We start from the raw sequence: 14705 nt of genomic DNA, 5'->3' as shown, positions 1-14705 counted from the left end.
GTAACTTTCGTTGCTCCTCAGAAGCAAACAGAGGAGGCAGGTATGGGAAAAAGTTCAAAAAGCTAGAGACCTGTAGGACATAGTCATGACCTTAGGGGTGAAGGCTGCATAAGGATGCAAGCAGGTTCGATCCAGGGCAGCCTGAGCATGCACCCAGCCGAGACATACAAGACAACTCTTGTGAGTATCATTCAAAGACATGGTGAAACCGCATGACTGTGGGCAAGGTTGTGACCGGCTTAACAGACTATGTCGACTCGTTCGTGCCAGTCATTTTACTTACAACCAGGGTTGGGGAGTTACATGTAATCTGATTCCCAACAAAACTGAATCTGTTATGTTACTAGTGATCAGATTACAGATACGTTTGAAAAATGTAATGATTATATCTTCAGAAAGGATGGTTGGGAGAAAAAAATACACTGACACCTGTTTTCTCAATGATATTCAATTCAGCATTGAAAATAGGCGCAAGTTTAAGTTTGTTACACCTGAGCGAGTTTAACCACAAGTCAGAGACCACTATGACGATGACACCAAATGCGTTTGATGGATCCTTTTTTGTCTTCTTCTAATGCCTTTTAAGAGGAAAGTTATCCAAAAGTAATGGAAACTAATCAGATTACATTACTGCTTTTGGGTAATCCAAAAATGACATTACTGATTCAAATTTTGAAAAGGTAACTAGCAAATGTAATGGACTACATTTAAAAAGTAACCTAACCAACCCTGATTACAACAAGTTAGCGAGGCTAAACAGGCAGAATAATAAACAACAAATTGAAAGGAAACTTCACAAAACTAGTTCCCAAACTTTAACAAACAATGTCCAGAAGGACGAGTGAGCCTGATAAATGTCACATTCCAATGTTTGTTTAAGAATTGCCTGTATTGTTCTGCTCAGCTCAAGGTGAAGAGCGGAAGAATTGAAGGAGTGAATCACGTTCATTGGCCTTGCCAAGCTTGATTCTAATGTTCTTCAGTAGAGGGCGCTAGTGCACAAACTCCCCCATTGCTGTGTTGTAAGGCAGAGTGGGCTACGTTTAACCATTTTTTACATTCGCATCTCTCCGTCAAGGGAAATATAGTGTTCTTTATAACAAAGATATTTACATATATTTCAGGATGTTGTGTATCACTGGAAATAATCAGAATTCATGTAAACATTACAGTTTTAAAAACATAGCTTGTCCCCAAATTGGCACAAACTTACCCTGGGTATGGGGTAAGTTGAGCAGCAGGACAGGGTAAGTTAATATTACCACTACCTTTTTAAAAACCACGTCTATTTTTATTTCCCAAACACAATTCAACACAACCACAATCGCTTTTTTGCCTTTAAATAATTGTAAGCATCTTTTAACACAGGCTTAACACCTAACAAACACTTAACATAGGCCAGGCCCTGTTGTTACCTCATATCCCAGCAACAATGCCTTGCATTACGCCTGGGAAGAAAACACTTCAATTTGCTCAACTTGCCATTGGCTCAACTTACCACATGGCCATTGGTTCAACTTATTCCAAGCATTCTGTCTATATTAGCCCACACAGCTACAAGGATGCACTTTCAATCTAGATTTAGGACTTCATATTGAAGCTTATAGAGACCCCAACTGATGTATTGAACAATCTTTAAATGATCTACTTTGGTTTAGATAAAAGCATCATGAAACCTCTAATATAATAAATACATTTGACTTGGTGAAAATCTATTTATTTGGACCTAACTTGCTTACCACTTTTTCCATACTGATCAGGCACGTGCTCAGTAGGGCACAAGGTAGAAAAACGTTTTCAAACGGAGAATGTAAATCTGTGTTCTTATTGGACAGTTCAGGTAGTACCTCCCCGTTTCAAATGTTTTCTCCCTACTGAACACAACCCAACTCATGGTACTGTGGGAATCAACAAGTATGTCATTAACTGACTAGTTTCACAGATGTCAAAGGGTATTTCCCCTATGGGAGAGACACTGACCTTGACATTCATGGTCTTGTGGTTTTTCTTGGTTTTCTTGAGAAACTGCTTTAGGCTTCCTGAGGACATGTACTCTGTGATAAAGATGACCTGTCCAACAGATTAGCAGAAAGAGATACTATCAGTTTGCAGACCAAACCAAGAGATGAAGGGAGAGAAACATTTCCCAAGAGTGAGTGAGAATGATCTATTATGAAAATAAATATAAACGCAACATGGAACAATTTCAAAGATTTTACTGAGTTAGAAGGAAATCAGTCAATTTAAATAAATCCATTAGGCCCTAATCTATGGATTTTACATGACTGAGCAGGGGTGCAGCCATGGCTGGACTGGGAGGGCATAGGCTCACCCACTTGGGAGCCAGGCCCAGCCAATCAGAATTCGTTTTTCTCCACAAAGGGGCTTTATTACGGACAGAAATGCTCCTCAGCACCCCTCTTTCCCTCCTCAGATGATCCCGCAGACGAAGAAGCCGGATGTGGAGGTCCTGGGCTGGTGTGGTCACACGTGGTCTGCGGTTGGAGGCCGGTTGGACGTACTACCAAGTTCACTAAAAACGACATTGGATGCGGCTTATGGTAGATAAATTAACATTAAATTCTCTGGCAACAGCTCTGGTGGATATTCCTGCAGTCAGCATGCCAATTGCATGCTCTGTCAAAACTGTGTTGTATGACAAAACTTCACATTTTAGAGTGGCCTTTTATTGTCCCCAGTGTAACAGTATAGCTTCCGTCCCTCTCCTTGCCCCTACCTGGGCTCGAACCAGGGACCCTCTGCACACATCGACAACAGCCACCCTCGAAACATCGTTATCCATTGCTCCACTAAAGCTGCGGCCCTTGCAGAGCAAGGGAAACAACTACTTCAAGGTCTCTAACTAGCTAGCCATTTCACACCAGTTACACCAGCACAAGATGCACCTGTGTAATGATCATGCTGTTTCATCAGCTTCTTGATATGCCACACCGGTCAGGATTATCTTGGAAAATGAGAAATCCTCACTAACAGGGATGTAAACACATTTATGCACAACATTTGAGATAAATAAGCTTTTTGTAAGTATGGAACATTTCTGGGATCTTTTATTTCAGCACATGAAACATGGGACCAACACTTTTATATGTTGCGTTTATGTTTTTGTTCAGTATAGATAGCAGACATACCCGAGCTTGACTCTCTCTCATGTCCAGCCAGTACTTATGGAACTTCACTATATTTGGGTGCTCAACCTGCATCAGGTTCTCAAACATCTCCTTTATCTTTTCCTGAAAAACAGATGGGGTGGGGAGAGGTTTGAGTACATACACTACCAGTCAAAAGTTTGGACACACCTACTCATTCAAGGGTTTTTATTTATTTTGTATTATTTTCTACATTGTAGATTAATAGTGAAGACATCAAAACTATGAAATAACACATATTTTTTTATTTATTTATTTCACATTTATTTAACCAGGTAGGCAAGTTGAGAACAAGTTCTCATTTACAATTGCGACCTGGCCGTGGGATATGGAATCATGTAGTAACCAAAAAAGTGTTGAACAAATCAAAATATATTTTATATTTGAGATTCTTCAAAATAGCCTCCCTTTGCCTTGATGACAGCTTTGCACACTCTTGGCATTCTCTCAACCAGCTTCATGAGTCACCTGGACGGCATTTCAATTAACAGATGTGCCTTGTTAAAAGTTAATTTGTGGAATTTCTTTCCTTCTTAATGTGTTTAAGCCAATAAGTTGTGTTGTAACAAGGTAAGGGTGGTATACAGAAGATAGCCTTACTTGGTAAAATACCAAGTCCATATTATGACAAGAACAGCACAAATAAGCAAAGAGAAATGACAGTCCATCATTACCTTAAGACATGAAGGTCAGTCAATAAGGAGAATTTCAAGAACTTTTAACAAGGCAGTCGCAAAAACAATCAAGCACTATGATGAAACTGGCTCTCATGAGGACCGCCACAGGAAAAAAAGACCCAGAGTTACCTCCTCTTCAGACGATATGTTCATTAGAGTTACCAGCCTCAGAAATTGCAACCCAAATAAATGCTTAATAGTTCAAGTAACAGACACATTTCAACATCAACTGTTCAGAAGAGACAGCGTGAATCAAGGCCTTCATGGCCGAATTGCTGCAAAGAAACCACTACTAAAGGACACCAATAAGAAGAGACTTGCTTGGGCCAAGAAACACAAGAAATTGACATTAGACCAGTGGAAATCTGTCCTTTGGTCTGATGAGTCCAAATTTGAGATTTTTGATTCCAACCACTGTGTCTTTGTGACGCAGAGTAGGTGAATGGATGACCTCCACATGTGTGGTTCCCACCGTGAAGCATGGAGGAGGAGGTATGATGGTGTTGGGGTGCTTTGCTGGTGACACTGTCCGTGATTTATTTAGAATTCAAGGCACACTTAACCAGCATGGCTACCACAGCATTCTGCAGCTATACGTCATCCCATCTGGTTTGCGCAAAGTGGGACTGTCATTTGTTTTTCAACGGGAGAATGACCCAACACACCTCCAGGCTGTGTAAGGGCTATTTGACAAAGAAGGAGAGTGATGGAGTGCTGCATCAGATGACCTGGCCTCCACAATCCCCCAACCTCAACCCAATTGAGATGGTTTGGGATGAGTTGGACCACAGTCTGAAGGAAAAGCAGCCAACAAGTGCTCAGCATTGTGCGAACTCCTTCAAGACTGTTGGAAAAGCATCCCAGGTGAAGCTGGTTGAGAGAATGCCAAGAGAGTGCAAAGTTGTCATCAAGGCAAAGGGTGGCTACTTTGAATAATCTCAAATATAAAATATATTTTGATTGATTTAATACTACATGATTCCATATGTGTTATTTAATAGTTTTGATGTCTTCTCTATTATTCTACAATGTAGAAAATAGTAAAAAAATTCAAGAAAAAACCCTTGAATAAGTAGGTGTCCAAGCTTTTGACTGGTACTGTATGTACAGTTATAGATGGTTCGCCAAAATATGCACTTATAATTCATTGACTTCTACTTCCATTGGTGAGCTTTCTCTGGAGAATGAAAGTACATAGAATGGAACCAGAGGAGGCTGGTGGGAGGTGCTATGGGAGGACGGACTCATTGTAATGGCTGGAATGAAATAAATGGAATGGTATCAAACTCATCGAACTATGGAAACCATGTTTGACCCCGTTCCATTGATTCAGCCATTACAATGAGCTCGTCCTCCCACCAGCCTCCTCTGAATGGAACATATAGCCATTGACAATCGAAACCCTGTCTGCATCCCAATTGGCACCCTATGCCCCATATAGTGTCCTATGAACCCTTGTCAAAAGTAGTGCACTATATAGGGAATAGGGTGCACAGCTTCTGTCTTACGTACCTCCTGTGCCTTGAAGACCTTCCTGTCATTGAAGAGCACCTCATTCCACACCACCTCCACTCCCTCCTCTGTGTCCATGGCCAGTGAAGCACTCTCGACACCTGGGACATTACCTTGACTGATCTACAGGGGGAGACAAACACACACAAGAGATCTCACAAGCGCTGCATATGCAATAACTGAGGAGGAACAAGCATAAATATAGCATGTGTCTTGTTCCAGCCATAACTTACTACATGTAGCCATTATCGTGAATCATGTAGATGTTTCGGAGCCAGCCATGCTCTCTATGGCTGCAAAACATCACAGGAGATTTAGAATGACCCTGCATGGGGAGGATTGCCAGCCGTTTTGCAAAGCTGTGCATCCCCATTTTAAATCCTGAATGGATACCGGTTTTCATTCATTAAATGGGCAGATATGGATCTTATGTAAACAAAAATTCTATAGCACTGATGTCCCATAACGTCTGACTGCTAAAAAACCTGCTGCCCCGACCATCTGTGTCATGGTGACGCAAAAAGACAAGGGGAGCGAGGATCAGAGATACTTCCGGAGTGAAGAGATGGATTCATGAAAAGGCGAGACAAGGGGGAGGGGGGATGGGACTGAGAACAAAAGAGAGATTGGGAGAGAGGGGATGAGAGAGAAATTGGGAGTGGGGGTGAGCAATAGGATGTGAGAAAGAAGGACAAAGCCAAATAGAGAGAGAAAGATTTGGGCGAGGGAGCCGACTGCCAGGGGCATGTGGTGCTATCAGACTTATGAGGACACTGAGTCAGGGAAAAGGCCAGACTGACTCCGAGCGGAGCAGCAGCACTGTTTGTGTCTGTGTTCCAGAGCCTGGCAGAGCAGACAGAGACAGACAAGCCCTGGGCTCCCATTCCTTCCGCCTCAGATGAACAGTGAGTATGCATTAACACAGCACAGATGACTGCTCAGCCCAGAATACAGCCAGCAAGAGAATAGTCAGTCACACATTGCAGCGCAGAGCTAAGCACATGAGATAGCTTATCCCAATCCCTTTTCCCCTGATGTACAGATAACACAAAAGCGGCAAAAGTAAGGCCCACAGTGGTCGAACCTGTTCTTGACAGATACAGGAGGGCTGCCCTTCCTGTCTCTATAGAGTCAGAAAAATGTTGAACAGTACAAAGATCAGCTGTTACCGTGAAACCCTTAGAAAACCTGACAGGTTCAACGGCTACACATCTACTGCAGTATTCAATTGTACGATGCACCCAAACCCATTCCACTTGTTAATACCCAGACGTCTCTTAATGATCCTGAGCAATAGGATGTGAGAGAGAAGGGCAGAGCCAAAGAGAGAGGAAGATTTGGGCGAGGGAGTCGACTGCTAGGGGCATGTGGTGCTACCAGACTTGAGGACACTGAGTCAGGGAAAAGGCCAGACTGACTCTGAACGGAGCAGCAGCAACACTGTTTGTGTCTGTGTTCCAGAGCAGCACTGATCTTTTACAGGATATGCTGTGTTATGCCTCGTGTAAGATTTACATTAAACTTAATAGCATTTACAGAATCGGCATAAACCATACTTGATCATCACCTCTTCTCAAGCCACCTTGTACAGGAGGAAAATAGTCCTGCTGCAGGAGGATTTGAATGGCTGAAGAAATATTTAGAATCGGTGCAAGTTGGCAGCTGAAAGTGGTGTTTGCATACAATGCAGCAGTTTGCCCTACAGCCAATTCTGTCGAATCAAAATAATTTGCAAAAAACAGTCCGATTTCAACAGAAATATGGCTGAGACGCAAAGAAAGTTCAAGGAGAGGGGCTACAAGAATGATCAGATTAATATTGCCATTGAGAAAATTCAAAACAAAACGAGACATGACCTTTTTCAAGGTCAGTCTCGCAAAAAGACGCATTCTTGCGTTCTAACTACCCGCTATTCAAAGTGCTCTGAACAAATTAAGGGACTTGTTCACAAACATTGGCACATCCTAAAATCCGATGATAGTCTCGGTAATGTGTTTTCGGACCTTCCCTTGGTCGTATTCTCGCTGGGTAGAAATCTCAGAGACCAATTGGTAAACTCTGATTTACCACCCCAAGATATTCCTGAACAACGTCTATTTGCGCCCCTACTGGATGGAAATTACAAGTGTAATGGCTGTGCTCAATGCAATGGCACTTATAAATGTAGATCCTTCAAAACACCCACAAACAGGGAAATCGATCCCAATAAAAGGTGTTATTATGTGCTCCACTAAGGCAGTTATTTATCTTATAACTTGTCCTTGTGGTAAAAATTATGTAGGTAAAACAAAGCGCGAATTAAAAGTACGTATCTCAGAGCATCGTAGCACCATTAGGTGTAAAAACTTTACTTATCCAGTTGCGGCCCACTTCTTGGAGGCAGGCCACTCGATTTCGTCTCTGCGTTATATTGGCATCGAACATGTCACCCTCCCTAGGAGAGGGGGTGACCATGATAATTTATTGTTAAAACGAGAGGCTGCCTGGATCTTTAATTTAAAGACCCTTGCTCCCTTCGGTCTCAATGTAGACTTTGATCTGAAGCCATTCTTGTGATTATTGTGACTTTGCCATTGTAATTGTGTGTAAACTTGTAGTCAAATTAATATATGATCGTATGCTATCCATTTGTTTGTATGCTGTTCTTTGTATGACATTTTGATATTTGATTATTGACCAATGATATTAGGCCACTCCTGGCCATGATTACAGACACCTGTGTCTTTTGACACTATATAAACGAGTCATCCCGCAGTGTTTGTGATTATACCCTGATGAAGATAGCTTGGCTGTCGAAACGTTGGTATTACATTTTTGCATCTGAGCTCCAAGAGTGTGCGGCTCTCTTTTATTTTATTTTCATGCATACAATGCAGTACCATACCTAGAAATAAGTTTTGTCCAAATCGGATTTTAGGTCCTATATATTTATTGACTATTATAGGAATCCTATTAATTCAAATGGCCAATTTGGGTGCAATCAATTAGCTTAATGTCTCAGAGATCACATTTTATCTCAATAAAATAATGTTGTGGGAATGCACATTTTCTGTTTCTAACAGAAACAATTTCAGAACAATCTTTTTCTTGTGCTTTTTGAGGTGGAATGCCCCAGTCTGTGCTCGTCAGCAAAACATGATAGGCTTGTATAATATAATGATCACAAAGGATAATGACAATATAGGCTAGGTCTAACAATATGCCATTTAGCAGTGGGAGGATTTTAACATTAACACATGGGTGTGGCAAAGTGCCAGATTATAATAATAATGAATTGAATAATAATGACCAAAACATTGTCGTTTGATTAAAGAGACAGGGTTGGCGCAAATGGTGAAATTAGCTGTTCAACAAACTGTTAAATTAGCTGTCAATCAACTGATGGCCCCAACTCTGCTCAGCCATGGAAACAAAAAGTAATCTATCGGTTTTCACACCTTTCATTATGTGTCAATGGATAGGCAAATGGGAGGCCTTCAGAATGTATTGGAATATAATAAAAATAACAAGTGGCCCATACCATCGATAGCACTAGATTATCGCCAGCTGATGTCTCGTTAATCCATCAACATGCTCTAAATTCAGGTGCACAGCTGATCTAAATAGTAACCATTATTGGTCACCTCATTACCAAATCTTATTTTATTGGTCACATACACATGGTTAGCAGATGTTATTGTGAGTGTAGTGAAACACTTCTAGATCCGACAGTGCAGCAGTATCTAACAGGTAATATCTAACAATTCTACAACAAAACCTAATACACACAATCTAATAAAGGAATGGGATGAGAATATATAAGTATAAAATATATGGATGAGCGGTGACAGAGGAACTAAGATGCAATAGATAGTAAAGAATAGATAGTGAAGGATACAGTATACAGTATATACATATGAGATGAGTAATGTGAGATATGTAAACATTATTAAAGTGACAAGTGTTCCATTTATTAAAGTGGCCAATGAAATCAAGTCTGTAGGTAGGCAGCCACCTCTCTGTGCTAGTGGTGGATGTTTAACAATCTGATGGACTTCAGATAGAAGCTGTTTTTCAGTCTCTCGGTCCCAGCTTTGATGCACCTGTACTGACCCCGCCTTCTGGATGATAGCGGGGTGAACAGGCAGTGGCTCGGGTGGTTGTTGTCCTTGATGATCTTTTTGGCCTTCCTGTGCCATCGGGTGCTGTAGGTGTCCTGGAGGGCAGGTAGTTTGTCCCTGGTGATGTGTTGTGCAGACCGCACCACCCTCTGGAGAGCCTTGCGGTTGTGGGCAGTACAGTTGCCGTACCAGGCAGTGATACAGCCCGACAGGATGCTCTCAATTGTGCACTTGTAAAAGTTAGTGGGTGTTTTTGGTGACAAGACACATTTTTTCAGCCTCCTGAGTTTGAAGAGGCGCTGTTGCGACTTCTTCACCACACTGTCTGTGTGGGTGGACCATTTCAGTTTGTCGATGATATGTACACAGAGAAACTTAAAAAACGTTCCACCTTCTCCGCTGCTGTCCTGCCGATGTGAATAGGGGGGTGCTCCTCCCTTTGTTGTTTCCTGAAGTCCACGATCATCTCTTTTGTTTTGCTGACATTGAGGTAACACCACACTCTGAAGGATATGGCACGTCGTTGTTGGTAACCAAGCCTACCAATGTTGTGTCGTCTGCAAACTTGATGATTGGCCATGCAGTCGTGAGTGAACAGGGAGTACAGGAGGGGTCTGAGAACGCACCCTTGTGAGGCCCCAGGTTTAGGATAAGTGGAGTGGAGATGTTGTTTCCTACCGTCACTACCTGGGGGCGGCCCGTCAGGAAGTCCAGGACCCAATTGCACAGGGTGGGGTTCAGACTAGAGGTCGACCGACTATGATTTTTCAACGCCGATACCGATACCGATTATTGGAGGACCAAAAAAGCCGATACCGTTTTTTTTTGTAATAATGACAATTACAACAATACTGAATGAACACTTTTATATTAACTTAATATAATACTTAAATAAAATCTATTTAGCCTCAAGTAAATAATGAAACATGTTCAATTTGGCTTAAATAATGCAAAAACAAAGTGTTGGAGAAGAAAGTAAAAGTGCAATATGTGCTATGTAAGAAAGCTAACGTTTCAGTTCCTTGCTCAGAACATGAGAACAAATGAAAGCTGGTGGTTCCTTTTAACATGAGTCTTCAATATTCCTAGGTAAGACGTTTTAGGTTGTAGTTATTATAAGACTATTTCCCTCTATACCATTTGTATTTCATTAATCTTTGACTATTGGATGTTCTTATAGGCACTTTAGTACTGCCAGTGTAACAGTATAGCTTCCGTCCCTCTCCTCGCTCCTCCCTGGGCTCGAACCAGCAACACAACGACAACAACAACCATCGAAGCAGCGTTACCCATGCAGAGCAAGGGGCACAACTACTAGAAGGCTCAGAGCGAGAGACGTTTGAAACGCTTTTAGCGTGCGCTAACTAGCTAGCCATTTCACTTCGGTTACACCAGCCTCATCTCGGGAGTTGATAGGCTTGAAGTCATAAACAGCGCAATGCTTGACGGACAACGAAGAGCTGCTGGGAAAACGCACGAAAGTGCTGTTTGAATGAATGTTTACGTGACTGCTTCTGCCTATCAGTCAGATACTTAGATACTTGTATGCTTGTATGCTCAGTCAGATTATATGCAACGCATATAGATAATATCTAGTAATATCATCAACCATGTGTAGTTAACTAGTGATTATGATTGATTGTTTGTTATAAGATAAGTTTAATGCTAGCTAGCAACTTACCTTGGCTTACTGCATTCGCGTAACAGGCAGTCAGTCTCCTTGTGGAGTGCAACGAGAGAGAGGCAGGTCGTTATTGAGTTGGACTAGTGCTGTAAGGTTGCAAGATTGGATCCCCGAGCTGACAAGATGAAAATCTTTCGTTCTGCCCCTGAACAAGGCAGTTAACCCACCTTTTCTAGGCCGTCATTTAAAATAAGAATGTGTTCTTAACTGACTTGCCTAGTTCAATAAAGGTATATAAAAAATACATTTGTTATGAAAACTCGAAATCGGCCCTAATTAATCGGCCATTCCGATTAATCGGTCGACCTCTAGTTCAGACCCAGGGCCTCAAGCTTAATGATGAGTTTGGAGGGTACTATGGTGTTGAATGCTGAGCTATAGTCAATGAACAGCATTCTTACATAGGTATTCCTCTTGTCCAGATGGGATAGGGCAGTGTGATGGCGATTGCATCGTCTGTGGACCTATTGGGGCGGTAAGCAAATTGAAGTAGGTCTTGGGTGACAGGTAGGGTGGAGGAGACATGATCCTTGACTAGTCTCTCAAAGCACCTCATGATGACAGAAGTCATGTAGTTCAGTTACCTTAGCTTTCTTGGGAACAGGAACAATGGTGGCCATCTTGAAGCATGTGGGGACAGCAGACTGGGATAGGCATTGTTGAATATACACCGCTCCCTAAAAGATGATGTTGGAGTATTCTTATTCCCGCTTGCAACCAAATTATTTTAAGATACCTTCGCCCTCTGTTTGGTATTATCATCAGAACTACTTTTTGAAAGACCAAGGTTGATTTATCTATTTGACAAGCATTACGTACAATTGAAATAAAGCATTTCCTTGTTTATCACAGCAAATCTACTGTGGCAATTTACCTGACACTTTGCATGAATGGAACTGTTATTATTTTATTTGTTTCCTATTTATGCTATCCATTAATCTAAAAGTCTAAGCCGTTGGGGGGAATTGTTTAAAGATGTCATACCATGGATCATTTAGCTATTGGATTTTGAATTTTAGCACCCCTTTAGGTATTCCAATAAAATATTAAATTAGGCTTTTACTACTATAGCTCATAGAAATGCATTTGAATAACTGGCTAAATAGAATATTTTTTTAAATCATAAGGAATAAGGTTTTGAAGTGACTGTCCTTATTCTAGGAGACATGAGAAAGGTAAGGAAATATTTGACACATATTTAACCCTATATTTTGGGGGGCAAAAAAACTACCTCAATACTTCCATTCGTTTGTATGGGTTACCTTCAGACGCTTCTGGGGGTCATAGAGCAAAGTGGAGAACACCACCGTGTTCGTGAGAGTCTCCCCTTTCCATAGAGTGGTCATAACAGGTTGTAGGCAAAACGTTAAGACGTTTCCGTGAGAATACCAATTTTTGTGATGTCTCATGGTCTGACAAACACCGCTGTAGCTCGGCACCTCCCGCAGCAGAAGGCCGACATTGGCAGATGCGGTGGATTGAGACGCAGTCAACGCAAATCTCTAGCTCTGATATATCTAGCTTAAACTGACTGATTTTATGGGGATTTTTTTATTATGTGTAACTAAAATCAGTCGATTGAGTTATTTGGGCCAGAATCCAATGCACACATACAGGGTAGGCTTATATGTGCATGCTGAAGGCAGTAGCCCTAACCGCTAGACTATCCCAGGCCACGATTGAACTACATTTTGACAGTTGATTTGTAACCTTAGGTTCACTAGAAACCTAGGTGTAGCCTATTGTTAGGCTGCATTTCCGAGAAACTTGACACTTGTATGTTGTAGTGGAGACCAATATCTATCTTGTGTTAGTTATTAAGCTACTGTATAGAAAACAACGTTTTCTGATGTGTTTGGATGCATTTCAGATACATTTGAATGTAGCAGATTTATTCATATTCTGTCCGCTGCTTTAGCGTTTGAGCGAGTAAGAGAGGGAGGGTGATTTTGATAGCTGGCGCTGGTCCAAATGACATCTCTATGTCTTCAATGAAAGTGTTAGAATTCTTTTGAAAGAGGGAATCTGAGGTAAAACGTTATGTCTAAACAGTGATGCGATGCTATTTCGTTTTGAGTGTCTACCATATGAAAGCTATTACTTAAGTGCTTACTGTGCAGCCGTATTCATCGACTTGGCCAAGGCTTTCGACTCTGTCAATCACCACATCCTCATCGGCAGACTCGACAGCCTTGGTTTCTCAAATGATTGCCTCGCCTGGTTCACCAACTACTTCTCTGATAAGAGTTCAGTGTGTCAAATCGGAGGGTCTGTTGTCCGGGCCTCTGGCAGTCTCTATGGGTGTGCCACATCAATGATGTCGCTCTTGCTGCTGGCGAGTCTCTGATCCACCTCTACGCAGACGACACCATTCTGTATACTTCTGGCACTTCTTTGGACACTGTGTTAACAACCCTCCAGACCTCCTTCCGTGGCCTCCAACTGCTCTTAAATACAAGTAAAACTAAATGCATGCTTTTCTACCGATCACTGCCTGCACCTGACCGCCCGTCCAGCATCACTACTCTGGACGGTTCTGACTTAGAATATGTGGACAACTACAAATACCTAGGTGTCTGGTTAGACAGTAAACTCTCCTTCCAGACCCACATGAAACATCTCCAATCCAAAGTTAAATCTAGAATTGGCTTCCTATTTCGCAACAAAGCATCCTTCACTCATGCTGCCAAACATACCCTCGTAAAACTGACCATCCTTCTGATCCTCGACTTCGGCGATGACATCTACAAAATAGCCTCCAATACCCTACTCAATAAATTGGATGCAGTCTATCACAGTGCCATCCGTTTTGTCACCAAAGCCCCATATACTACCCCCCACTGCGACCTGTACGCTCTCGTTGGCTGGCCCTCGCTTCATACTCGTCGCCAAACCCACTGGCTCCAGGTCATCTACAAGACCCTGCTAGGTAAAGTCCCCCCATATCTCAGCTCGCTGGTCACCATAGCAGCACCCACCTGTAGCACGCGCTACAGCAGGTATAGCTCTCTGGTCACCCCCAAAACCAATTCCTCTTTTGGCCACCTCTCCTTCCAGTTCTCTGCTGCCAATAAATGGAACGAGCTACAAAAATCTCTGAAACTGGAAACACTTTTCTCCCTCACTAGCTTTAAGCACCAGCTGTCAGAGCAGCTCACAGATTACTGCACCTGTACATAGCCCATCTATAATTTAGCCCAAACAACTACCTTTTACCCTACTGTATTTATTTATTTTGCTTCTTTACACCCCATTATTTATATTTCTACTTTGCACATTCTTCCACTGCAAATCTACCATTCCAGCATGCCACCATGGCCTTTTTTTTTGCCTTTACCTCCCTTCTCACCTCATTTGCTCACATTGTATATAGACTTATTTTTCTATCGTGTTATTGACTGTATGTTTGTTTTACTCCATGTGTAACTCTGTGTTGTTGTTCGTGTCGAACTGCTTTCCTTTATCTTGGCCAGGTCGCAGTTGTAAATGAGAACTTGTTCTCAACTTGCCAACCTGGTTAAATAAAGGTGAAATAAAAAATAAATAAATAAGCTTTCAAGTTATA

At 41.9% G+C, this 14705-nt stretch overlaps 1 protein-coding gene across 2 annotated transcripts in view; it reads right to left on the bottom strand.

The window, feature by feature from the left end:
• Positions 1-14705, bottom strand: part of LOC110535653 (nuclear receptor-binding protein 2) — a 79610-nt gene that overhangs the window by 14687 nt on the left and 50218 nt on the right. For both annotated transcript variants that reach the window (XM_090190008.1, XM_021620781.3), the window contains exons 2-4: positions 5357-5479; positions 3150-3251; positions 1981-2070 (exon numbers count right to left, since the gene is read on the bottom strand). In XM_090190008.1, coding sequence (XP_090046134.1) covers positions 1981-2070; positions 3150-3251; positions 5357-5479 — 315 coding nt within the window. The remainder of the gene's footprint in view (positions 1-1980; positions 2071-3149; positions 3252-5356; positions 5480-14705) is intronic.

Source organism: Oncorhynchus mykiss, chromosome 11 (genome assembly GCF_057628025.1).
Source record: "Oncorhynchus mykiss isolate SJ-2025 chromosome 11, ASM5762802v1, whole genome shotgun sequence".
NCBI classification, from domain to species: domain Eukaryota; kingdom Metazoa; phylum Chordata; class Actinopteri; order Salmoniformes; family Salmonidae; genus Oncorhynchus; species Oncorhynchus mykiss.
This window is presented reverse-complemented; position numbering and strand designations above follow the sequence as displayed.